The sequence below is a fragment of the Idiotropiscis lumnitzeri genome, chromosome 16 (assembly GCF_059441095.1).
Source record: "Idiotropiscis lumnitzeri isolate Australia: NSW breed Sydney's pygmy pipehorse chromosome 16, RoL_Ilum_1.0, whole genome shotgun sequence".
Lineage (NCBI taxonomy): Eukaryota > Metazoa > Chordata > Actinopteri > Syngnathiformes > Syngnathidae > Idiotropiscis > Idiotropiscis lumnitzeri.
Genome location: NC_142406.1, coordinates 9,222,020 through 9,247,198, shown reverse-complemented (window position 1 = coordinate 9,247,198; position 25,179 = coordinate 9,222,020). Strand labels below are relative to the sequence as shown.

At 39.6% G+C, this 25,179-nt stretch overlaps 4 protein-coding genes and 3 non-coding genes across 12 annotated transcripts; 1 reads left to right on the top strand and 6 right to left on the bottom strand.

The window, feature by feature from the left end:
• Positions 1-3,250: 3,250 nt before the first annotated feature.
• Positions 3,251-8,476, top strand: ddah2 (DDAH family member 2, ADMA-independent). Of its 2 annotated transcripts, none has more exons than XM_088319037.1 (6): positions 3,251-3,400; positions 3,981-4,304; positions 5,453-5,641; positions 7,071-7,190; positions 7,773-7,916; positions 7,991-8,475. In XM_088319037.1, the coding sequence occupies exons 2-6, from the start codon at positions 4,005-4,007 to the stop codon at positions 8,108-8,110; spliced, it is 873 nt and encodes a 290-aa protein (XP_088175163.1). In that variant the 5' UTR covers positions 3,251-3,400; positions 3,981-4,004; the 3' UTR covers positions 8,111-8,475. The 2 variants fall into 2 exon arrangements, with proteins under 2 accessions (XP_088175163.1, XP_088175164.1); XM_088319038.1 differs by having other exon boundaries at positions 3,252-3,400; positions 4,003-4,304; positions 7,991-8,476.
• Positions 8,477-8,843: 367 nt separating this feature from the next.
• Positions 8,844-11,115, bottom strand: rps5 (ribosomal protein S5). Of its 2 annotated transcripts, none has more exons than XM_088318948.1 (6): positions 10,996-11,115; positions 10,256-10,359; positions 9,797-10,006; positions 9,371-9,499; positions 9,028-9,126; positions 8,844-8,951 (listed from the first exon to the last, which is right to left on the bottom strand). In XM_088318948.1, coding segments are annotated over exons 1-6 (612 nt in total). In that variant the 5' UTR covers positions 10,997-11,115; the 3' UTR covers positions 8,844-8,882. The 2 variants fall into 2 exon arrangements, with proteins under 2 accessions (XP_088175074.1, XP_088175073.1); XM_088318947.1 differs by having other exon boundaries at positions 10,875-11,023.
• On the bottom strand, positions 9,200-9,330 carry LOC148321261 (small nucleolar RNA SNORA3/SNORA45 family). Its single transcript, XR_015839514.1, has one exon. It is a non-coding gene; the product is annotated as a small nucleolar RNA SNORA3/SNORA45 family (small nucleolar RNA).
• Positions 9,621-9,753, bottom strand: LOC148321260 (small nucleolar RNA SNORA3/SNORA45 family). Its single transcript, XR_015839513.1, has one exon. It is a non-coding gene; the product is annotated as a small nucleolar RNA SNORA3/SNORA45 family (small nucleolar RNA).
• On the bottom strand, positions 10,082-10,214 carry LOC148321259 (small nucleolar RNA SNORA3/SNORA45 family). Its single transcript, XR_015839515.1, has one exon. It is a non-coding gene; the product is annotated as a small nucleolar RNA SNORA3/SNORA45 family (small nucleolar RNA).
• Positions 11,116-11,406: 291 nt separating the features above from the next.
• Positions 11,407-16,640, bottom strand: ppt2b (palmitoyl-protein thioesterase 2b). 2 transcript variants are annotated; one of them, XM_088318945.1, is made up of 9 exons: positions 16,435-16,640; positions 16,171-16,324; positions 15,484-15,637; positions 14,605-14,700; positions 14,399-14,506; positions 13,994-14,077; positions 13,747-13,831; positions 13,563-13,617; positions 11,407-12,862 (listed from the first exon to the last, which is right to left on the bottom strand). In XM_088318945.1, exons 1-9 carry the CDS (start codon positions 16,488-16,490, stop codon positions 12,719-12,721), a joined length of 936 nt encoding a protein of 311 aa, XP_088175071.1. In that variant the 5' UTR covers positions 16,491-16,640; the 3' UTR covers positions 11,407-12,718. The 2 variants fall into 2 exon arrangements, with proteins under 2 accessions (XP_088175071.1, XP_088175072.1); XM_088318946.1 differs by having other exon boundaries at positions 16,171-16,603.
• Positions 16,641-17,186: 546 nt separating this feature from the next.
• Positions 17,187-25,123, bottom strand: cratb (carnitine O-acetyltransferase b). Of its 3 annotated transcripts, none has more exons than XM_088319577.1 (15): positions 24,705-25,123; positions 23,750-23,887; positions 23,235-23,353; positions 23,051-23,104; positions 21,744-21,909; positions 21,379-21,553; positions 21,134-21,224; positions 20,807-20,894; positions 20,622-20,719; positions 19,801-19,926; positions 19,316-19,438; positions 18,938-19,073; positions 18,800-18,862; positions 18,400-18,537; positions 17,187-17,822 (listed from the first exon to the last, which is right to left on the bottom strand). In XM_088319577.1, exons 1-15 carry the CDS (start codon positions 24,753-24,755, stop codon positions 17,619-17,621), a joined length of 1,770 nt encoding a protein of 589 aa, XP_088175703.1. In that variant the 5' UTR covers positions 24,756-25,123; the 3' UTR covers positions 17,187-17,618. The 3 variants fall into 3 exon arrangements, with proteins under 3 accessions (XP_088175703.1, XP_088175701.1, XP_088175702.1); XM_088319575.1 differs by having other exon boundaries at positions 23,663-23,887; positions 24,705-25,122; XM_088319576.1 differs by having other exon boundaries at positions 19,801-19,920; positions 20,619-20,719; positions 23,663-23,887; positions 24,705-25,121.
• Between the last annotated feature and the right edge of the window lie 56 nt (positions 25,124-25,179).

Here is a 25,179-nt window from a genome sequence, read left to right as displayed (position 1 = left end):
TAGGTTAACGTTTGTGTGTACTCTGGCTTCTTTCCACATTCCAAAACATAGTTTTCAACCTGTATTTAAAAACACTTTCACTTGGGGCCAAATAGTTCTGTTAACGGTTAATTCCCATTGTATGCAGCATAACATTTAATTGCTGATACACCACGTCTGCTTTGAACTCTGGAATCCACAAACTGACCTAAATCTGCAGCTGAGGTATGACATACAAGGCTTACCACTAGCAAAGTTTATGCTTATCTGAGAAATTGATTCTCAGCATTGTCGGGAATTGTGCAATGTGGGAATTTTTGCACCCAAAATTTGAAGATTGATGGTAAGGCTCTGTGGTAATTTTCACACCACTCTGCTTTTGATTACATGATAGGCACTTTGTCATTGATTGAAAGCGGGTGGAGGGAATGTGCAAATTCTGCCCGTTCAGTGCATTTAGGTACCATACTATATACAACTCCAACTTTTGTTTCGCATTTTCGCTTTTAATTTCTATTGGACTTCACATTTTTATCAGTTTTGGGGTGTCTGGTTTTGGAGGTCACCTTGTGCCTAAATTCTCTTTAGAAACGCTTAAAGCAAAGTGCCAAATAAAATAATTAAAGAATAAAACGCCATTCCCCATAGTAAATAAAATATAAGCGCCGCACAAATATTCCATTCATCAAGACTATGATGTCAAATATTAGTTGAAATTGTGTAAATAATTATTTGGCATGGTGTCAAATGTCATCACGTAAAAAGAATCACAAATACCAAACCGGAGTCCTTTATGTGCCATTTACACAAATACGCCCAACCATCTATTAGACCAGAACGAGTCAGAAGAGAGGAACGTCCAGTTTAACCGAATTATCCTTGAGTTGTAATGGGAGACGTGAGGACAGCATGTTGGACGGTCTGCTGACTGGAGGTCTTGTGATGGGACCAGTCAAGTGGCTCAGACTGGATAAGCTGTTTACCAGTTAATTAGCTGTGCGGAGAAGCACAAGATAACATCATGTTTAGTGCAAAGATTCACACGCTTAGCAAACAGATCTATTGTTTTGCTTAAGAAGTTGTCTAGCTTGTAGCAGCTGCTTACATTACCTTCATTTAAATATGTATTTATTTAATTTAATACAATTTGGCTTCCTCCTAGGAGTGTATGTAAAATGTAAAGTACGTACAATCAATTGTGCAAACATGAATGTTTGTCGTAAAAAGTCTCTTTTGAACTGTCATGCAAATTTAACAAGGGTGTGGCCGCTATATAATAAAAAATCACATAAAAACTTTCAGGAAAGAAGTCGCAGAAGAAAGCGGGAACAGGAAGTAGTTTACGGAGCAACACTGCCACACTGTGGCGTTTTATAAGTATTGCAATATATGTCCGTTGTAGTATAAAAAAAAAGAAGTCATCCAGACTGTTGGAAAATTTAAGGAACCCCGATTTTACCTGCGATTTGTGAAAATCTGCGCTATCAAGAGACCTTACCTTTTAAAACACATTAAAAATGATTCCTTAGCTCCTGTTCTCTCTCTTCCTCACAGAGTGCCCCCAAAAAAGAGACACAGCATGCTTGCTTCAACTTGTTTGTCACAACCAGTTGTGCAGCAAAAGAGTGACTCGGATACATATTTTGGGGGGGGGTGGAACCCAAAGGCAATATATTTTGTGTTGCATGAGAACTGAGTGTATGTTAAACTTTTGACGAGAGTCTGTGGTCTTTGTTCCCAAAACCGGGAGCTGTGTCATAAAATGAGACGCCAGAGATAAAAAAAAAAAAAAAAAAGCATTGTATACTCATTTTCATTCTCATTTAAAACAAGATATTTTTACTATATTATTTTATTTTCATTTTTACAATTGAACTGTTCTGTTGTTTGAGGTGACTCATCTGTGTCGTAGTCTAGCGCACTAGCGCCCTCTATTGATGAGCCGCCAATGGTAGAGGATCTTTTCTCCCTCCTCTTCTTGCAGGTGTGCAATCTAAATTCAAACTTGCCTGTATACTGTAAAAATACATTTTAAATCAAATACACAAAGTAACAGTGACCTAAGGCCATCTACATATTTTTTTTTCTTTTGAAGGAGCACTGCTAAGTGTAGTTCATGTGTTTACATGGATGTTTGGCTGATGGATCTTAGCGGACAGATGGTGTACTTTAATCCTGTCTGTGCCCTCTACTTGCCATCTTTTGTCCAACACCCCCTGACTCACTCTGCTATTCCACCCCTTTATGTTCTCAGATGTTTTGCTTTTGTATCACTTTGCCACTGATTTATGTCTTTGTACTGTCCCTGGACTTAACTGCAGTAAGTCAGACAGAAAGGAATGTTGCACTGCTGCATACATCATAAAAGTACAGTTTGCTCAGTCATGACTGTCCAGATGTACTGTTGCCAAAATAAAGTGTAAATTAATTCATGTGTTTGTTATTAAAGGTGACATGTAACAGTGCTTTCCCCTCACAGTCTGTAATAGTACAACATGTTTATCCAATAGCCCAGCACCATTTGACCCATTTGGGAAAAGCTTAAAAGATTATTTTTTTTTGTCATGTCAAGGACAAAAACAGACAACCGCTCTCAATAAACAGCCGGTCAAATATGAGGGTGCTGACTAAATAGAGTTGTTGAATATCAGATTGCTGACAACAAAAAATTAAAACAATAACTCCATGAATTGAATATATTTAGAAGCATAATTTATTTAAACAAACAAATGTTTATTGCTGTTATGCGTCAAAGATGTATACACTATTGTTTGTAGTCACATTATGCATCCTGTTATAATGCTTTTAATATACAGTGTTTATTAATTCAATACATTTTAATATATTTAACCTCAAATTGCGCCTGTCGTGAGCTCCGGGGAGTCCTCGGTTTACGGCAATCGAACATACCATGTTTTGACGTTACCAACGGCACGCAATTGACTAATTTGAATTGGGTTCACTCTATCACAATATGCATAGATAAATCCATAACTTAACAAGCAAAAATATTACCTTCTACATTGTGTTTAATTGTTTAATTGATCTGGAATCAATAATTGTCTCGGGGTCAATCTGTGTCAAAGTAAAAGTAAACTAACAAACCGGAAATGACACGCAAATGTCATCATTTGCTGGACGGACATAGTGTTCCGATTGACTCAAACGTCGTAAAGTCATTTATGTAACACCGCGATGCGGCAAACACGTCGAGTTTTAATTGTGAATCCAAAAAGTTGCTGCTCTCAAGTTGAAAATATGTTTTATTTTGAAAAGCTTAGCAGGAAGTAGCACGGCTCAACACAACGGTGGGCGTGGGGACAGTAGTGAAAAGCAGGATAACGGGAAACGACCCAGTTTGGGAAATACATCAAACGGGTTACGAACGTGGCCGAGTGTCTCACCTCCACGCTTTGAAGTGGTAAGGACATTTATTTTCATATCTTTTGTTTGTTTTTTCCCATTGTGGTTTTGATTTGAAGGTTGCAATGTGAAAGGAACACAGTTGGGCGTTGCATTACTTAAATTCCTGATTGTCTGCACCGGTGCAAAACTAAAACCGCAACTGAAGGGCGCAAACAATTTAATTAACATTATTTTTGTTACGTTGATGGGTAAAACTTGTCTTCATTAGTTTAAGTTAAACCTGTTGAATCCCCTGAACCACATTTGATAAGCAATGATATTTTGATTGGAAAAGCTTTTAAAGTGTATACTAAGTACTTTTGGACAGTGATGATGCTTTTTATTGTTGTCTTTTTTGCAGTCGCATTTTACCAAAGGGTATTCTCTTCTAAATATTCTCATTTAATCCACATGGCCCATGACTGTTTATTTTGAACTCAGTTGTCTTTGCCCTGATTAAAGTTATCTCCTTGCATAGGTGGGGAACATCTTCTTTTTGTGTAAATGCACAATAAGCTTGTCTCCTTTTGATCCCAGTTACTCCTACTCCAACACAACATTGAAAAAGTTGTTCCACTCTTTGGCATTGTGTCCAGACACCCATATTCTGATCCGCAGAGATGGCAAATGTGTGCCCGTACGGCCAGTTCACCCACGCAGTGGTGCGAGGCATCCCAGAAACCTTTGGGAAGGTGGTGGGAGACAACGGCGAGAACAAGGAGGTCACAGTGGACTTGGCCAAGGCCCAGCGTCAGTTCGGCTGCCTGACGGGGGCGCTGAGGCAGAAGGTGGGCCTGCAGCTGATCGAGATCCCTCCCGATCCAGAGCTGCCGATGAGCTGGAAAGTCGAGGACGTGGCAGTGATCCAAGGTGACACGGCGCTCATCACCAGGCCCTTCAGTCAGCAAAGGCGCAGTGAGGTAAATGCTCACAGACATGTTCAAGTGGCAAGTCATGTTATTTTCATGTCTTTAATTGAATAGTATGATTACGGAAGCAAAATACTGAAAACTACTAAACCACAAAAAAAAAGGTGCTGGTATGACACACAAAAAAAAAAAAGGTCCTTGGACCTTTGTATCCTTGGATTGACAGAAAAGTAAAATTCCTCAAATCCTTGGAAACTCAGCTTTAAATGGAACTTGAAATAACAATGAGAAAATAAAGTAAAATATGAATAAGCCACAATAATAGCAATATAATTAAAAATAAATAACTCAAATCGGCTGTTCCTGCGTGTGTTGGCCTCACGGGGGCAGTGTGGTGCCGTGCATCCATGGAGTATGCACAATAAGATGAGGACAAACTCCGGTTTAAAACTTATTTTTCAAAGATTGAGAAGAATTTCTGCCTTTGTGTATTATGCTACCTGTGTGTATGCGCTTTCACCGTTTTTGTGTGAATACTTAGAATATGACTCACTAAATCGATGCTAATTTCCAATTAGAATGTCAGTGAGATTTTACATCGACTTGAGTAATGTTTTAGGGGCGGAGCTAGTGCGTCGCGATGAAGCAATGTTGTCAACTTATGATGGATACACAAAAAAAATGTATCAAGGTCATCATATGAGCAAGAGCTCTTTGAGCATCCAAGGATGAACTTTTTGGGGGCAAGAAAACAATGTAGCCATGTAGATGTAGACAACAAGGAAAGCATTCAGAAGCTTGCAGCTGTGCTATCATGTGAACACAGTTTGACATTAAGTGAACAAGAACTGAAAAATCAACATTTCAAATACTACCAAGTGGAGTTTGGGCAGTAGGAGTTAGGCTGAATAATTCAAAAAAAGTTTAATATTGCAATCAAATATGTAATTATTTTTTCATAGCATTTTTTTTAACAAACAATGCAGTGATCTGTTTATATTTAATATGCATAATAGGTGTACGCTAAAATAAAATCTAATTAATTTGACGTAAAACTTCACTTCATGTCAACATAGTTCCTTGGCACCAACATGCCACCAGATGGCAGCAACGCGCCAGTTTGCTACTTACTCAATCGTGTTAAGTAGAGCAACAAATAATTGGACTTTGTTACCTCCTTCCCCTTTCTCACTGTGCAGGTGGAGGCGGTGCGCAGGGTGATGTCGGAGCTCAACCTGACCGTGGTGGAGGTGGGCGGAGCCCCAGGGGACTCCGGAGGGGCCACGCTGGAAGGCAGTGACGTCCTCTTCACGGGGAGGGAGTTCTTTGTCGGGATCTCCTCCCACACCAACCACAAGGGAGCGGAGGTGCTGGCGGATACGTTTCGGGTAAGAGCAGAAACGAGGCTGATGAGTGATGAAGATGACGAATCAGTCAGTTGGGTTTTATTACCTCGCTGCCAGAGTGAGCAGGTGGCAATGTGTGTACTGTTGCATTTGGGGAGTTGGAGTGGACGCGATGACGAATGGGCCTGTGCTTTTAGCTGAAAACAAGAGGCCATTAGTACTGTATGTCACATGGCCACCCTTCATTGTACATATTGATTCCGTAAATTCTCTTTAGTGCTTTTACACGCGTATGTGTGTGTTGGTGTTCGAGAGGGGTTACTATAATTGGGGGTTAACGTTATCATGTTTCAGAATCATCGCAGGCAGTATTCGACAAGATTCTGAGACATAATTGTGTCCGGGGTGCATTACAATGTTGACGTTTTCTGGAAAATGTCATTTTATTTCAGTAGTGAAATTTGTAAATAAATATATTAATAAATAAATAAAAGGGGGGGGGTGCTTGTATATTAGAGTCACTATAGACAAGGGTCAAATATTTAATGATTTCGTTTGGTCTAATTTTGCTGATTATAGTTAACAGCTAAAAAAAAAGCCCCAATTTCACAATTGGAAAATTATTTATAAAAAATCAAAATAGAAATTGGCCTCTTGTTAATAAATCTGTACGAGTTTGAGTTTTCAATTGAACTCTTGAGCCCTGATTTTTTTCAGATTTTTATATTATTCAGAAAAAATGCGTTCCATTGTAGATTCAGTTTTTTAACAGTAAATTGAAGAAAATTATTTTTATTTAAATTTATTATGATTAAGACCTTATCATAATACAATGTATTAACTAAAAGAAATTGGTTCAAACCAACATATTTTAAATAAAATGGAATTCACAATTTTAACATGTTCTAATATGAAGTAACTTCAATTGATTGTGTCAATTGTGAGCATTTCTGCTAGAAAAAAAAAAAAAAAAACGTTAGCTCTTATTTCAAAATTGACGATCTGCCCGCTGGCCAAATCTTTAAGTCAGGGCCTCGCGGACCTAATTAGGGCCCCAAGCAAAAATTAATTTGCGGGCCCCTGGGACGATGGCGCCCTATGTGCAAGGTGCGATCTGTGTTTTGAACAAGAGCCGCATCGCATCACAGTGCAGAGTCTTTTGCGCTAATTTGCGCAAGTGAATGCAATATTTGCCATCATAAGATTTACTGAGCAATGCAATGGAATTTTATGCGAACCAAAAAGCAGCTGTTCCACGGCTCCATATTCAGGAATCCTTACTATGAGTCACTTGAACAGATGACGCGTTACTAATAGTTTTAGTATCGCCTGTGTTGCATTTTGGCATTTGGGAGCCCAACATCTGTCCACTGCACTCAAATCTCATTTTCACTTCAACAGTCTTCATTGATTTTCTGTAAAATCCTTCCCGGACGCTGTAACAAAACGTTTTCCGCTGTGACGTGTTCAGGACTTTTCAGTGTCCACCGTGCCAGTCTGCGGTGAGATTCGGCTGAAAAACATCTGTTCGATGGGAGGCGCCAACACAATTGTCATCAGCAACAGCGAAGGGGCCAAGAAGACTCTGCGGGTGGGTGTTTTTTGTACAGACGTCACTTAAAGGTCGGCGTATTCATTAATTTTAAAAGGGGACGTCCACCCAACAAATGTCTTTTCAAGAATATGTTCTCTGCAGGCCCCCTCGTAGAAACATGGGATTCGGATTAATATTTTGTTTGCGGACTGTTAGCAATTTTATTTTTTTAGCCATCTCAGGGGGGGCGGCGGCCATTTTGTCACTCCTGTCGACTGAAAATGACATCAGTTGCTCAAGTATTGACCATAATTGGACACTAGCTGAGCTCTGAGCAACTGTGATGTCATCTTCAGTTGACAGAAGTGACAAAATGGCCGCCCCAGAGATGGCTAAAAACGGGGGGAGTTTACTGCTTAACTAATATTTCACAAAGGTAATATTAATCACAATGCAATTTTTTTGACTAGTGAAGGCGCATAGAACATTTTATTGCAAAAATTTTGGGGGAGTTGACTTCCCCTTTAATTATGTTTATTAGTATTAGTGTCGAGAATTCCTCCCAATACTTTGGTCATGTGACACCAAAATAAGTAGCGTTTTATGTTACATGGTAACCTTCAATATTTGTGTGTCCAGATGGTGGAACAGCTGACCGACCACCATTATGAGGTTCTTACTGTGCCCGAGCAATCCGCAGCTAACTGCATCTACATAAAGGGGCCATCCAAGAGGGACTTCCTGCTCCACAGGCCAGCGGATGAATGTCCGGACAGCGTGGCTGTAAGTTTTTGTCTGTGCTGCCTGTTGACTTGACGCAGCCATAATCCCCACTTATTCTTGGTTCCTGTTTCCAGGCCTTCCAGAAGTTGCAGGACTACACCTTCTTGCCCACAGCCTGCAGTGAGGCCTCCAAGCTGGGAGCTTCTCTATCCTCGCTTTGCCTCCTTGTCAATAAGAAGCACACATATTTCTGATGTCTTTGTAAAAGCTGTCAAGTGTTTGGATCCGTCATTGCTATCACGGTCAGGTAGGGTGGGTCTCCTCACAGAATGTTCATGACCAAAAGCCTCATTGTTGGAGGAAATGAGTCATCAGTTGCGTTAGAACGTCACACCTTTTAACATCACCATTTCTGGCTTTTGCTCAATACTCACTCTTAACTGTTGACCACTTTTTTTTTCCACATGGTAACTTGGATTGAAGAAACTATGCATTTTTTTGTGCTTTGCAGTGTTGTTGGACAGCATTGCATGTGCAATGGTTTGTGATATAGCGACGTGGGGGAATCATGCCTTTGTATAGTTAGATTTTGCTACAACTTTTGTATTGAATGTGATTGTGAAGGTGCACCTATTAAAATCTTTGAATATGAAAACTTAACTAAATTCCATTTGTTATCCTCAGATGGCACCCATTTCACATTAGAAAAATCTCAACTGCACACCACCAAAAAAGTCTGTTTCTGACAAATTTAACATTTTGCAAAAAACATTAAGCCCAATTGTTATGGCACCTTATGTACATTTAGCTTGGCTCAATGTCACATATCCCCACTCCAAGTTGCACTTTGGTTCACGCTATTCTTGAATTGAAGAACTTCTAAGACAGTTAAGTAGCACATTCCAATCTAACTAGAAACTTTCCATACCTCACCTCTGAACATCCCCATCTAATTTGTAAGGTCTGATAAACCACAGAACAGTAAAGTGATGTATTCAAATTTATTTGATTTGCTAGAAAGAACATTTAACGGTTGGACTTGGCAACTCTTTCCAACTCGTCTTTCTTCTTGATGGCGTAAGAGTTAGAGGAACCCTGAAACAAAACATAAAAAAATCAAGTTCAATCAATTTTACAGTACAGTAAGTTTTGGGCGACGACATGTACACACCTTTGCAGCATTGATGAGCTCATCAGCCAGGCACTCTGCAATGGTCTTGATGTTTCTGAATGCAGCTTCTCTTGCGCCTGTGCACAGCAGCCAAATAGCCTGCAACAAGATGACAGCAATTACTACGGAGGGATCCAGGTGGACAAACATTGCTACGCAAACACCGGCAATATAATGTGTCTGAGTTGGTGATTGGCTTTGCCACCACAGACTACAGCCAATGAATAAGCACAGACGTTTTATTCTGCGAGCGCTCAAGCACACCAGGACAACAAACAGTCGAGGCGTGACTCTAGCCTCGATTAGAAGAACTACAATTCCACTGAGGGTTAATAGTTGTTACCTGGTTGACTCTACGTAGGGGCGACACATCCACAGCCTGCCTCCTGACCGTACCGGCTCGGCCAATACGGGTGGAGTCCTCACGGGGTCCACTGTTGATGATGGCGTTCACCAAGACTTGGAGGGGATTCTACAACAAAATACGACAGCACCCAATTGTTAGAAACCTTTGTTGATTAACTCCTTAAGATTCTTTGGGACAGCAAATGGTCACGGGTCAAGCTTATACAACAAAAGTTACTTATAATGGGTAATGTATCCAAGCTGGTGATTGGCTGAGCAACAGGAGACAACAGCCAATGAATAAGCAGAGACGTTTCCTCTGCGAGCGCTCAAGCACACCAGGACAACGGCACAATGTCAAGATGTGACTCTAGCCTCGCTTTGCAGAGATGTGACAGAAAGTCAACTTGATTCTTTCAATTACCTCTCCAGTCAGCAGGTGGATGATCTCAAAGGCGTGCTTGACGATGCGCACTGTCATCAGCTTTTTGCCGTTGTTGCGGCCGTGCATCATCATGGAGTTGGTCAGACGCTCCACAATGGGGCACTGGGCCTTGCGGAAACGTTTGGCGGCATAACGGCCGCTAGAGTGAGGCAGGTACTTGGCGTACTTCTCCTTCACGGCAATGTAGTCCTGTGACCCAAAAGAGCAATTAACTTCAACACGATAATGTTAATTTCTCAGCATTTGAGGTGCCTATTAAACAGGTCATGTCTCTAAGCTGGTGATTGGCTGAATCACTGGAGATGACAGCCAATGAATATGCAGAGATTATTCCTCTGCGAGAGCTCTAGCACACCTGGACAACGGAGCAATGCCGAGGCGTGACTCTAGTCTCGCCTTGGTCAACAAAAAAACGTTCCAAGGAGGGACTGCACTCACCTGGAGGGAGATGTCATTGATCTGGACATCATCAGTGCTCCATTTGCCAAACAGCTTGATCTCAGGAGTCTCGGCCACTGCCGGTGCAGTCTCCCAATCAGTCACTGTGCACAATAAATTGATTCGACTTTTGGAGTGCTTGCCTGCTCTTTCGTGCTTCAAGTGGATTTGCAAGTGACAACGGTATTTGTACAACTAATGTGTACAAGGGTTCATACGAGTTTGTAGTTCGCAAGAGGACTAAAACTTAAAGTTTTAATTAATAATAGAAGTATTCAGGTAAAACCGTGATTCACGAGCTGCTGCAACTATTTTAAGTAAAGAGTAACGGCGGTATATTGTTCCCAATGAGGGCCTTCGTTGACGCGCGTCTACCAACATGTTAGCCATTAACTGACTTCAAAACAAACCATCGCATGCGATTTGCTACAAATTTAAATTTGAGACTTGCCAACTGCGCTACAGTAACAGTATGAGCATAACATCAACAGAGAATGTAGAGTTAAACGCTCCTAGCCGCTCGTTAGCTAGCTTCCACATGGGCTCAAAGTTTAGCAACATGCTAGCTTTTAGCATTGTGATGCAGGACGAAAAAACATCGGGAGAATTAAGACATTACCCATAATCACTGCGCTTGTCTTAGCTTTTGGGAACACCGGGAGTCAATGTTGTTTCGATTAATGCCGCAGAATGTATTTGATGCGCTGTAAAATGCAACTAAAAATGTATATTTAACTCACTGGTGTCTGACCGTCCGGAGCACACTTCTCAGAGGCGGAAAAGGGCCTTCACGCGGCGTTGCTCACACATATCCGCTAGGATGGACACGTATTTCCGGTGCACGATGCATGATGGGTAATGTAGTTTTAATACGTTTAATAGTCAACACCGTTCGTGGACTCATTAAACGTGATTTACTAACTACTGTAAAATTTCTTCATTTTATTTCTATTTGATTCGCAGCAGTAAAACTGGAAATATTTACCCATATTTTCTAAAAAGTATTGCTTGTTTCATGGCATTCTGATTCATATTGTTTGTGGAATACAAGTTAAGCAGCAAAATCCACCGTTTTAAACTTTTTATTGAGAATTCTATTTCTCTTTGCATGAACTTATGAAGTATTAAAAGATACAACTGCAATACTACAACATGTTTCAAACCTTTTATTGAGGAAAGACATTCAACACCTCAAACAAATTACACACTACAAATTTTAGAACACTGTCAAAATAGCTGTATCTGTTTATAATTTAAAAAAAGGACAAGTTTTTACCTTGTAGAGGCAGAAAATGAACTTGAGATGACATCCCTTCAAACCATCCCAGTTAAATAAATGAATTAATGATAGCATACAGTACATGTAGAATGCAAAAATATTCCAACAAAAATGACATACAATTAAAAGCTTCAAACAGATCTTCTCATCTTCCCTTTTCAGTAAAACCGGTCCCTCTCATGTTTTACTTCAACACAATTCCTTTCAGGAAGTTTAATAGAAGCCCCTTCGGTTCACTCATGATAGTTCCTATGATAATCATATTACCCATATCTGAAATAGCACAGAACACTTTAAGAGAATCAAATCCCTTCCAAGGTGGACATACAATCAAAGGTTGCTTAAATGACTAACCTCATTAGGCGAAGGTAAAAAGTGACACGTTAACAGTGATGAAGGAAGGTCACTTGCGGTGGTTCGGGACATAACACTGAGGCATGAGGGGGGATTTTTAAGGCATCATGTACTAAAACTAAAACTGGTACTCACGATATAGCTATCGTCAATAACGAGAAAACAAAACGAGAAAACCACAACAATGCAGTGCATTAAACATGAGTAAGGCGGTGACACAAGACAGAACGTCGTCTAGGTACTGCTGTGTCACTTTGATGTACAAGTGTGAAACCAAGAATTGCAACACACGCATGCAAATAATGCTCTTCCAGATAAATGAACGTACTCAACAATTCTTTCTGGAGTTGCATGCAAATAAATGATGGTACTAAGGAATAGCTTAAATGCTGGTAAACCTATGCTTTTGCAATTTTACAGCAACTGTCAGTTGTTAGTTTAAAATAAAATAAAATAAAATAAAATAAAATTAAAAGTAGTACATATTATTACATCAAAATAATAGGAAGGGGCCTTGGTTTATGACGGTAAGCTACCAATGTCATAATGAGGTTAAAAACGGCACCAGTTTGCACTGCAGCGCGAGAATACGCTGTCATGCAGTTACACCTGTGCTTACTGTTGTAACTGCATCATTACATCGTATAATTTTTCATACAAATATCGACAGCAAGTTTGACAGCAGGACAGCCTTCGCAATGTTTAGTGACAGACCAATTTACATACGTTTGGATTGCGTTGCCGTCGTAGGAACGGTACTCCGTTGTAAGCCGAGGACCGTCTGTAAAACCGTACAAAGCGAATTATATAAAAATGTTGACGTGTTGCTTCTAAACCAGCCACTTCTCCATGCAAGTGTGAAATACAGTCTCATTCGAGTGCCACCAGACATGTTGGACGTAAGGAACAGAACACAAGATCAGATCGCCACGAGCCGCCAGCGTCTTCAGACCAAAGATATCCTTTAAGTAGACCTGCATTCAAGAAAATAACAGTTTCACTTTTTCTGCTTTCCTCAAGTTCCTTCTCGCTAGATTAATCACTCACGACTAAATAATTATACAACAACTATTTTAGTTTCATGCAAAGGTGTACACAATCCAACAAATAGAATGTATATAAAAAGTAAAATATGAAAAGTAATAATCAGAAGTAATGGTTATATTTTTTCAGTGTTTTTTTACATAATTGTTTATTACAGCAGCAAATCTAAAGGGGAAGTCAACCCCAAATAATAATTTTCTATAATATGTTCAATGCACCTTCACCAGTCTAAACATGGCATTCTAATTAATATTGTGTTTGTGGAATATGAGATTAGCAGCAAAATCCACTTGTTTTAGCCATCTCATAGGGGCGGCCATTTTGTCACTAATGACATCGCAGATATTCAGGGCTCAAGTAACGACCAATCGCGGCTCACCTGTTTTCTAAAACTGATTGGTTGTTACCTGAGTAACAGTAAGTGACAAAATGGCCGCCACCTGAGATGGACAAAAACGGGTGGATTTTACTGCTTAACTTATATTCCACAAACGAAATAATAACCAGAATGCCGTGTTTGGACTCGTGGGACTGCATAGAACATATTTTTTGTAAAGATTTTCTAGGGGGTTGACTTCCCCTTTAAGTAATAATGGCTCCTCAAATCATATAAAAAACATGGGTACTCACGCCTTGTCGGTGCATCTCAACAACAGTCTCATTATCGTCGAAGAAGCCAAACTGACTAAAACACACAAGCGTAACAAAGAATGTGTGTGTGTGTGAGCGTCACATGAGTGTCAGCTGTTGCTCCACATGCAAAGGGGAAACCCTCTTGGGCATTTAAAGCAGAAGTCATGTTTGGAAAAGTCACCTCGACTGCCAGGGAGTGATGACTCCATCGTCTGGTCCTCCGACTAGCACCAGCTTGTTGAGTCTCAAGAAGTTCTTCTTCCATTCTGACAGACGGAAAAGACTTTTACTTTTTTTTTTTTAACTAGATATATCATACATGAATCTTGTAGTATTGATGTGTGTCACATGGTCAAAATCACTCGCGGGCAATCCGATGTCCACGTACCGAGCGCCGGGATGAATTAAAGCAAGAGGAATTTGCTGACCTGTTGAATTTGGATTGGGTCTGTCGCTGTTGAGCAGGGCCAGATAATCACTTCTGTTGGTGTACATGTCCCTGTGGTGGGGGTCTGAAGGAAAGAAAGAAAAAAAAAAAAAAAAAAGAAACTATCTATCACGTTCAAACGGTCACTCGAAAGCAGGGCTGGATCATTTTGAAAAGGATTTTTTTTTTTTTACTTGATATTAATATGCAATTATTTTTTTCAAGGCAATAAATGAATTTGCTATACAAAAATAACCAACCGACCAAAATCTAGTATCGTAGTTTTTTTTCTCACATTGCAGCCTTAACGGTTTGAAAATTGTATTCTACGACTATGCATTGCAATGTCTATTTGAAGTGAATTAATTGTTCACTTAAATAGAAAAAGTTATTGTTTGAGTCGCACCATTCCAATAGTTGCAGATAGACACCCTTTGTCCGATGGCCGTATAACAGAGATGGTACAAGTTGGACTTTACAAACTGTGGAAACAGGTACTTCAAGTAGTCGGTGTCTGACAAAAACAAAAAGCAGAATGTCATATTGATTGATGAGTTGGAGTCGCAACTGGTTGTTGACCATGTGCTTTGAGCTTCTAAAAAATGAACTTACCGCCGTATTGTCCTGCCTGAGGCGACGACAGCGAGACGAACGAGTGCACGTTGTGGTCCGGTAAAGTGGACAAGATTCCCCTGCAAATCAATCCACCTGGAACAACATCAACAATATTGCTCCCTCAAGCTTGTGACAAACTTTTAAGGAATGGAAGACACACAAAAACAGTATCAATCTGGGTTTCAAAATAGAACTCTTAAATTTTAACTTTAGCTCACAAGGGTGAGAAAACAGAAAAGTGGAAAAAAAATTGTTGACCAATTAATATAATTATAATGAAATAGCAAATAGAAAAACTATGTATAATTAAAAGTAACTATTGATTTAAGAATGAAGCGTGACAAAAAATAACATATTTTGTTAAATAAGCAGCAGTAACAATTTAGTTTTTTTTTTTTTGCAGAAGATAAAAAAAATATGTGCCTGTGAATATAATGTGTCTGACCACTGTACTTTATAAATGGTTGCAGCTGACAACACAACAAAATAAATACATGTGAATCACAGAAAAAAAAAGATTATCATCCTAACACAAGCTGCTTTTACTTTACTGCATTATCATTACATCATAAGGAAAAAAAGGAACAAAAGTGCTACTGATAAGCTTCCTTTTTAGAAAATGTCAATATGGACTCAAATGAAGAATGCTTCATGAGAAATTCCAGCCTGTGGCTAAACTGAAACAAATGCTTGCTTTTCTTACCAGCAGCCAATGTGTAAATTAACACTTAAGAGTGAACAGAGCAGTCAAAGGTCAGCTTTTGCAATAATAGTACCGTAACTGCAGAACATGCCAAGACTGCTTTTATAATCTTAAATAAACTGCATGTGTGTGACTCGCCCACACGTGCAGATACTGCACACACACACACACACCTTGAGAGTAGCAGATAAAATGGACTCCCTCAGCAGAATTTTGCATGATAGGATAGATGACTGCCTTGAAACCCTCCACCTGCTTCCACATGGGCTGCAGGCTGGAACTTCGGTCAAACAAGTCAATCACGGTCACATTTGTACCAGGATGAGACTGAAAAAAAGAGGAAAGGATAGTGTGTTATTATAAAAAAATACAAAAATAAAAAAATTAAAAAAAAACAAGTAACAATTATTTTAAATAAGTGATTATTTTGCCGATTAAAAAAAAAACCAAGATTTAATTGGACAATATTTCAAATAGGCAGTGCAGTAAATGCACAAAAATAAATTAAAAATGATTCAGTTACTGTTATGGCACCAAACCTGTCAGAAAATATGTTAAAACGTTTATCATCGTTTAATAACAGCACATTTGCAAACGTTTTACTTTGCTTCAACACAAATATAATCTGTCTGCTTTTCGCGAGGACCACCTATCATATAAAAATATCGAATAATTTGATAATCCATTAGTTGGTGACCAACTTGCACATTAACTTTGCATGCAGGTTTTAACAGTGATGGTTCCTCTGCTTAAGAGAATCTGAGTACTTGATTGATCCCATCAAGACTGTGATTTGCAAACACTGTCTCCCAATCAGAATAAATGAAATCACCACCGATCAATCCATCTTGAGAACCCACCTCGTTGATGAAGCGCTGGAGGTTCTTAAAATCTCCCGAGCTGTCGAACAAGCCGTGCACGATGATCACCGGCTTGTAGGCGACTGCGGCAGCCCAAAGACATGCACCGAGCAGCGGCCACAGGAGACTGGATGCCCGGCTGCTGCTCTCCCTTCTGCGGATTATCGAGACAATTGCAAATCCCTTCATAATATCAGTAAATAGTCGAGATAAAACCGCGCGCTATTACAAATGTGAGCTACTAAATAATTAAAAAAAAGTTACAATTTGCCCCATCCCCGGATGCAACAGCCCTGATAAATACGACGGGACTCCCACATAGTCGCGTATTTCAGTAATAAATCATTAAAATCCCTTTTTGTAGTTCCCGTTCGACGACTCGAAGGTAAACAACAACGGAGACTTGCAGCCCAGCCAGCACGAAGTGTTGTTTATTTGTTCCGGTCTAAATTCAAACGTCACGTTACGGATATACGTCACTTCCTGTTTGAAACCGGAACAGATGACTAACCCCACGTGTTTAAACTCAATCCATCCATAGAAGAGCAGCCCAACCAATCAGGTGTTAGGACCTGCCCACCAAACTTTGATGGGCGAGTTTGATGAGTATTCATCGTGTATTTATTTACTTTTGGCACTTTTTTGTCCCCCATATCGAAGTACACGAAATGTAATTTTTTAACACAAACAGCTTCTCCAAAATAGTCTAAACACGCAAAACATTGGAATGTTTCAGACTATAACTTTTGTTTTACTGATTGAATCATTAGAAATAGTTTAGACTGTTTGTCAATCAACAGATACAAATACAGTTGTCACCGTTATCCCTTTTGCAAAGATGCCTTTTTGCTTTTATTTTTTGAGAAATAAAGAATTTACTTGATTTAATTATTTTTATTATTTTAGCAATCTATTCTGTAGAATAAAATGACGGGCCATTAATTTGGGACCTTCAATGGAGACTCATGTCCTCAGCAGCTTATTCAGGCAGCTGTGATTCTTGAACGACCACCTCATTAGTGAGCAATAACATAAGCTTTATTCACCTAACCAGCAATTTGTTCGCAAACATGCCCAATAAATTGAGCCACAACAACAATTAAATTCAAGCAAAAGCACCATTGGTTACCATCCACATTCCTTTTACACATTTTGGACCTTCAGAACCACACCAAGTAACCTACAAATCTTAATTGACGGTGTAACAGTGAATCATGCAGTATATACAAACGCTTTGACTGTGGTTAATGCTGAAGTGTTAATGTGATTTCGTTTCACACAAGTGAAATGTGTGCACTTGTGAATGACCAATGCAAAAAAAAAAAGAAGAAGAATACAGAAATAGAAATTGAGAAATAGAATACAAGAAATAGCCCTTCATAAACTGTAAATGTGCTTAACGAAAACAGAGGAGTGAAAACTGGAAAGCTCTTAAGTCTACCGCAGCGCTACATAGTAGGCTCCAGTAGCTCGTGCAATTGGCACAGAGTGTCCCTCACGGCGACGCCCAGCGTTTCTGCATTTGTCTCCTCGCAGCAGTTGAAGGCAGTAATAGAAAAGTGGACGTGGTCAGATTGTGGGTTGTAACATATGGCGTAACCGTCAGGAACCAGGGGACCAAAACACATCACGCTGTCTGTGTTTGCGGGCACCTAAAGGGGAAAAGACAAAACTGCGTATTTAAAATGGCGGCAATATTTATATTATTCAAATTTTCATGGATTTTTTTTTTTTTTTTTTTAATTCTCGTAAACCAACCAATTCAATACTGGCGAGACAAAAGGCCTAACTCCGGTTAGTAGCAAACATTAAAAAGAAGGAAGTGGAAATTGCTCTACTTCACGTTAAGGGATATGGACGGCTGCATAGAGCTGCAATCACTGACGCACATTCCAAAAACAAACAATATCAAACCGGTAACATTTCATTTTTGGCAATATTCCATCATGGATAAGTCTCGCTAGCAATGCCCCACGGTGCATGTGCATTTCTTTGGACACAGATGCGAGGAGGGGAGTGAGATGACATTCAAATCTTTCTAGCAGCTTTGAGACAAATGTGAATTGCATCATTTTAAAAAGGGAAGTCTTACTGATTTAAAATCCTGTTGTGGAAAAGTGTAACTGGTTGCGCATCACATTCACAATTACTCCACAAAATAAGATCAATAAAATACATTTAAAAAATCCTTCAGCAACAATTTGCACACTTCAACAAACATGTCCGCACCTGCCCAGTTCGGAGTTTCCAATGAGTCGCCAAACCATAGGCAGTATCCATGAAGATTTTGGGAACGCTCAGTCCCTCTTCGATGGCCTGCAGTTTGAGCCCCAGCAGGTGTCGATCTATGCCGTGTCCGTTAAGTACCTGCACAGAGTACGGCTCGGCAAATTTGGTTTGACACATAAATTCCCGCCGTGGCCAAGATGGCCGCTGGGCTTCATTGTTGGTCTACAGCAACTCCTTGTGAGTGTTCTCATTTTGGAATTGCCTGTTTGCCTCATTCGATGACTCTGCGAATGTGGCGTTACACTAACTTAATTGCTCGCAACCTCATAAGGTACGGGACTCATAAGTCAGCTCAACACTGTATTAGAATAATCCTAAACATTTTTACGAGTTTGGTTACCTGGTCAGTCAGAGCGGAGTAGGCTTCAATGGCTTCCGTCAACAGTTGGAGCTTGGCTTCCCGCTGCAGCGCGAGAGAAATTAAGCAACAATTTCCTCATCATAATACAAGCAACACCTTTGAAATAAAATTGCTCACCGACACGGCCGGATCGACGAAGGCAAGGATGAATTTAAGCATCTGGCTTGAAGGCGAGCGGATGTAATCGGTCCTTCCTTTACGAAACATCCTCTGAGAGGCGATGTCGCAGGTGGCGCACACGTCGCCGTGAACTCTAGCGACACAAATGCGAGACAAATATTAATTTTTTCTTTGGTTTTTCAACATTTTCTTGCCAGTGATTTAACTGGCATAGAGCAAGAAGCGGGACAAGGCGACGAGGCCACTCACGTGGCTCGTGACATTTTCATAAGATAAACGAGTACAACCTAATCAGATCCACTTGCTATTAAGGATCAATTTAACAATTATTATAAATAAATAAATATTGTCAAATAAAAAAATCTATTTCTTTACCCGTAGTAGGCCAGCTGCAGTGCCACCTGGATGAAGGAATTGGGACTCAGTTTGTGCCGCTTGGGAAGGTCTTTGCCAAACTTGGTAAAGTTGAACACATTCACATCCAGGTCATTGATTAGTCTGGAACGACATTTGGAAAATTTATTTCTATGACGTGTTCATTGTGTTTTCATTGGCTGGATTTTTGCTGTACGGTGAGTCTGTCACATAGCAAGGCAAAAAAAATAAAATAATAATTAATTAAAGAAAGGCCTAGCAAGGACGAAAAATCAGCAAAAATTAAATGCATAAAGTGAGCAAATAGTCTGACGTCTAAATTCTTACAGCCGTCATTTCTGCGCTGTTGGATTTAAAAGTGAAAACAAAAGATCTGGTTGACGTGGCGCAGCGAGATAATTCTTTTGTTCGTTTTATTTTTTTTTTTTACTCAGCACGAGCAGCCTGCAAACACTTCAAATTGTTAACCAAGTTATGCAACTTACATATCAAGGTTCTGCTTGGCATTCTCAATGTCACGCTTGATTTCTCTGTCTATATGGAAGTAAAGCTTCTTGGGCATTGGAAGAGGGACCAGTGGTGCTCTCTTTGGGTCCGGATTCTCACTGCAGTTAAAAAAAATACACCAAAGTAAATTTACATATACTATACATACACACATAATTAGTGTTGTTCCGATACCACTTTTTGGGTCCCGATACCACTAACTGGCCGTGCAGTATCGACCGATACCGATACTATTGAAAAATCTAATTATCAGCTCAATTTTTTTTGTAATTCTAAAGAATTGCACTCACTTGGATGTAAAATTATTCATTCACCATGTGCACAAAGGCTGTCAAATCATCAACAAGACCACCTAATACCATCACAACACACATGCTCTGATCACTTTATATCAGTTATGGTTTTCTTTTTCATGTACACTGGGTCATAAGATTATATTTGATTGAAATTTGAAGCATGTTTATGTGTGATTGTGTATATGAAAATGCATTTGCTGCGTTCGAAGCTTGATACCCATATCGATAGCCAGTATCGGGCCCATACAGGTTGGGATTCCCCGATCCCGATACCAGGTTTTAAGGCAGTATCGTTGCAGTTACCGATACCGGTATCGGTGCAGTTACCGATACCGGTATCGGTGCAGTTACCGATACCGGTATCGGTGCAGTTACCGATACCGGTATCGGTGCAGTTACCGATACCGATACCGGTATCGGTATCGGAACAACACATAATATACAATAAGATATGATTGAACGTGGTGCGGAAGCTGACAAAAAAATGTTGATGTTATTACCAGGAGCGCATGATATAATCCAGCAGAGTTGCTATGGGCGGGCCTTCAGCTGTGGCTTGTTCATACAAAAGGCCCCAGGAGCCGTCCTCGCCGATTACAAACTGTCCAAACACGCAAAACCATCAACCCAGCTGTGATTTCAAGATCACCTTCAGTCTTTGTCGACTGTGAGCAGCATGGTCACTCACCTGTAGCGTTTTGTCAAACCAACGATTACCGCTGTTGGAGAAGGTCCCGCCTCCGTGCAGGACCTGGGCTGCTTTGCGGCAAGCATATCTGTCAATCAGAATTGAAGCTTCTTGAAAGTATATTCCTTCCAAAAATTATTTAAAGTGCTTTTACAAGTTTTTTTTTAATAATGGCACACTGCATGTTGCCGTGATAGTGACATAAACACAAACTGACGATGCAGCATAAGCATCTGAGGGTTCGGTTTCTTGTGAGGGAAACTGGGAGTCCAGCCAGCGATCTACCATTTAGCTTATGTATAAGTTGATGTGTGCACATGGACATACCTTTCATCTGATATCCTCATAACTGGAGAATCCAGACAGAGTGAAAAAAGTCCCCTCTCAATCGCCTGCACTGACTCCCGGTTAAGTTTATCTGGAAGACAAGAATATAAAAAGACGCGGAGGACAAAGATGCAAATAATAAAAACAAAATTTTCACGACAGTTTGTATTGCATATTGATAACTGATTCAAAAAAACTACAAATAAAAAAAAGCAGCAAGAAAACTTTCCAGTCATATTTTCTACCTCTCAGCAGGCGGTTGTAGGCCTGGCCCCAAGTGTGGCGATGGTCGCTGGTCAGGATGCCCATCGGCTCCTTGTCCGTCTTCCAGGATTGAGACCTGATCCTCAGCAGCTGCCCGTGAATCTGGCTCTCTGTCAAACGGGAACCGTCGCTGTTGTACACCTCCAGCTGGAAAAACTACAATCAGCAGACGAGAGTTTCAGCTTGGCTCATAAAAAGACTTTTCAATATTTTTACTATAAAACAAGTAGGCCAATATATTCTAATCAATGTGGCGATTATGTGTACAGCTCACAAAGCTTATCTGTTCCTATGGTGCCAACGCACTATTTTTGTAGCAAATAGATCAAGATTCAAATTTGCTGACCTGATAATTCCTGACCACAGTGATGTGCGTCGGTGATCGTCGGGAGCTCCCATAGTGAGCGACGTAATCGTGTTTGGGCCCCGGGATGCGACACGAAGAGAAGAGCAGCGGATAGAGTTCCATGCACAGAGGCCTGCCTCGCATGTACTCCAATGGCAGCCGGCCGCTGACACAGACGCAAAAAGCAGTTTAATCACTGAGTTAATATGATGAATACAATATTTTAAATCATATCATAATATATTTTTTAGAAAATGTTGCAAATTATCACTCTAATTATATATATATATATATATATATAATAAAATAAAAAATAATATATATATATATAAAATAAAAAATAATATATATATATATATAATATAAAAAATAATATATATATATATAAAATAAAAAATAATATATATATATATAATAAAAAATAATATATATATATAAAATAAAAAATAATATATATATATAAAATAAAAAATAATATATATATATAAAATAAAAAATAATATATATAAAATAAAAAAATATATATATATAAAATAAAAAATAATATATATATAAAATAAAAAATTATATATATATAAAATAAAAAATAATATATATATATAAAATAAAAAATTATATATATATATATATATATATATATATATATATATATATATATAATTGTATTATCCCTTTTTTTTTCAACACAAATTATGTTATCTGTCTGCCAAATAAAAATATTGCTACTCTGATGAGTTTCCATAGCATACGTAGGGGATGTAAGATCAACTTTCCATAGCTGATGTCATGTTATTCTTGAGCCCACAAATTACTTGAGGCCTTGGGCTGGTTGCAGCGAAATAGTGCACTCCATTTTATTCTAATTGCTTCAAGATGGCATAATTCAACATTTATGAAATATTATGCAAATCAATACGCGCCACACAAAAAGAGAGGTGGGGGGCAGAATAAGGCAACATGTCCGCAAATGACTCGTTTTCACAAACAAAGAGCTCATATTCCACAGAGCTTGTTAAAACGAAGTGTTTGTGGCACCGATACTATTGCAAATGAACGTGGGCGTGTATATTTAGACAGATTAACTTCAGACAGCGAAGGAATACAAGGCCATGCCAGCAGGGCTGAAGGTCAACGCACACAAATAGCAATGTGACAGATTACGAGGTTATTAGAGGATTACCGCAGCCTGAGCGGAGTTCAGTGACAGTCCACTAAGAAATATGAAAAAAATAGAACCACAACAAACATTCCAAATAAATGACGCGGTATTATTTGCTAATTTCATGGCGGCAGCATTTCGGACTTACGCGTCAAGTTTGGCTTTAAATTCAAGTACTGCTACAATCAGCTTGGAAGCAAACCTGAAAGGAAACATAATTTCTGATAAGTCAACAAAACAATACAAAAAATGAGTTTCATGAACACCGCCGAGGAACATATAACTGGCCATGACGTTCGCTAGCCAGAGGATTGCAGTTCGTGTTTACTCACAACAATTGGCTCCTCCAGCCGTTGTAATCTCGCCTGGGGAGAGAGATTGCCGGGTTGGAGTGCACAGGCAGCGGCAATCGACTTTCCAAGTAGGCCCACTGCACCCACCAGTCGGTGATCTACGGGGAACAGAAACACAATCACGATTGCGGTGAGCACCTTATCGAGAAGAACCATATGAACTGTCTTACTTTAGATTCTAAACATTTAATGCAGCTCCTGTATTGACCTGTGAGAGGCAGCATAGTGCAATACGCATTTAGACTGGCAAAACATACGAAAGAAGAAAAAAATAGAAGCAAGGCTAAACTATTGGCTCATTTGGTATTTACACACTGACGTTCCAAACTTTACTCCTTGTCATTTTTGCTGTTGTAAATGTGCAGCACGTGTCATGTTCCCCGGTGAGCTAAAGCCCAAACACACACCCAGTTGTCTGTCTTTCTGGCCCTCCTTTCCAGGCCCTTCTGAAGCACCGCACCGAGACCACCACGCTTGGCGAACTCCCGCATCACCTTGCGGGTGTGGGTAAGCTCCTCGGGAGGTATGAGGGGCTCCAGGCCTCTCATGTAGGCCTGCAGGGTCTGACTCAGGGGAGGCACCGGCTGCGGGGGTACGAAGGTGGACATGCTCAGCTCCTGCCTGGATGTCACCTGAAAGAAAAGGGAGAAGTTTTATTGTTGTTTTTTTTTCCCCACACACAAGTGAGTCAAAGTAATTTTAATTGTTTTACAGGCACTTTATGGCGGTAATAATGAACTTTAGATTGTCATTTTATTAGTTGGGGTTTTATATTTCTGTATATTTTATGAGCTTGTGTTCCATTTTTTCATATTTAATGGGTTTGTGTTAGATGTGTACACCAATATAGGATTTTATTTTTATTGTATGTTCTGGACTACAGACTTTTACTATTCAGCTAAATTGACCATTAACGTAACAAAAACAAAAGAACCTCCAATCACAACTTTAATGTGCGGTAGTTTTGCTGAATTCCAATCAAACTACAGTCCTCTTGCATCTATTTGCAGCATTATGTAATTTCGCATTTAAAATTGGGCAATTTAATTTTATTCATGTTATATTTATTTTATTATTTGTTTATTTTATTAAATGCCAGTTTAATTTTATTATTTGAAATATTTTTGTATTTAATAATTGATTAGCAAAAAATACAATGATCGAATAAAATATATTTTCTGATTAAAATAAAAAATGCCTGCTATTTTATTTATCTATTTTTTATCCATGCCTCTTATTGAATAATTGCTTTATAGTCATTTGAAAATCGTAAGATTAACAATTTTACATATACACGGCGTTTAACAACGATCCGAAGCATTTGTTCGTTTAAAAACAAACGTCGCCCCGCAGCAAAAAAAGTTTGCCCAACACAGTTAATTAAAGACCGGAGACTTACTTAAACGCACACGCGCGCGCACGCACGCCCACGTATATCCAAATACTTACACGCGTGAGCCATAGTCTGCACGATCCCGGTTGGATTTTGCTGGAAATCATTTTTCTTGCATTCAAGCCCGCTGTCGCCTTTGCATCTGTCAGACGTGTTCAGCACAAGAACTAAAACGTAAAAAGTCCTCGGCCTACTGAACTCCCACCCTTTAGCACAGTCGTTGAGGGTTCAGATGATAAAAAGTGAGCCGTGCTCCATCGTGGATGTGCAAAAGAATCTTCATCGATCAAGTAGAGTCCAGTTGTGAACGCAGAGAGAAAGAACAACACCGGACCTACCCCCTCGACGTCGTTGTTGTTATTTCGGAAGGAGTGTGCATGCAACGCCTCACGTACTGAAGTGAACGCTCAGGACAAGCCTGCACACGTGTTGACGTCAAAAGTAGTTTCCGTAAACGGAGATATGAAAACTAGATGCAGTACCGCATACCGCCGTGGTATGTCGCTCTTTCACCGGAAGAAGGAGGATCAA

Excerpts from the sequence above, each read along its gene's own strand:
- ddah2 (XM_088319038.1), top strand. The coding sequence starts at position 4,005 with ATGGCAAATGTGTGCCCGTACGGCCAGTTCACCCACGCAGTGGTGCGA. Across the intron at positions 4,305-5,452 it reads GTCAGCAAAGGCGCAGTGAG|GTGGAGGCGGTGCGCAGGGT; the intron begins GTAAATGCTCAC and ends CTCACTGTGCAG. Across the intron at positions 7,917-7,990 it reads AATGTCCGGACAGCGTGGCT|GCCTTCCAGAAGTTGCAGGA; the intron begins GTAAGTTTTTGT and ends TCCTGTTTCCAG.
- rps5 (XM_088318947.1), bottom strand. Across the intron at positions 10,007-10,255 it reads TCAATGACATCTCCCTCCAG|GACTACATTGCCGTGAAGGA; the intron begins GTGAGTGCAGTC and ends TTTGGGTCACAG. Across the intron at positions 8,952-9,027 it reads AGCTCATCAATGCTGCAAAG|GGTTCCTCTAACTCTTACGC; the intron begins GTGTGTACATGT and ends GTTTTGTTTCAG.
- ppt2b (XM_088318945.1), bottom strand. The coding sequence starts at position 16,490 with ATGTGGGAGTCCCGTCGTATTTATCAGGGCTGTTGCATCCGGGGATGG. Across the intron at positions 14,701-15,483 it reads TTTTATCTGCTACTCTCAAG|GTGGATTGATTTGCAGGGGA; the intron begins GTGTGTGTGTGT and ends ATGTTGTTCCAG. Across the intron at positions 14,078-14,398 it reads TATCTGCAACTATTGGAATG|ACCCCCACCACAGGGACATG; the intron begins GTGCGACTCAAA and ends TCTTTCCTTCAG.
- cratb (XM_088319575.1), bottom strand. The coding sequence starts at position 24,755 with ATGATTTCCAGCAAAATCCAACCGGGATCGTGCAGACTATGGCTCACG. Across the intron at positions 19,074-19,315 it reads CTGCAGCTGGCCTACTACGG|AGTTCACGGCGACGTGTGCG; the intron begins GTAAAGAAATAG and ends TTGTGTCGCTAG. Across the intron at positions 17,823-18,399 it reads GGAAACTCCGAACTGGGCAG|GTGCCCGCAAACACAGACAG; the intron begins GTGCGGACATGT and ends TTTCCCCTTTAG.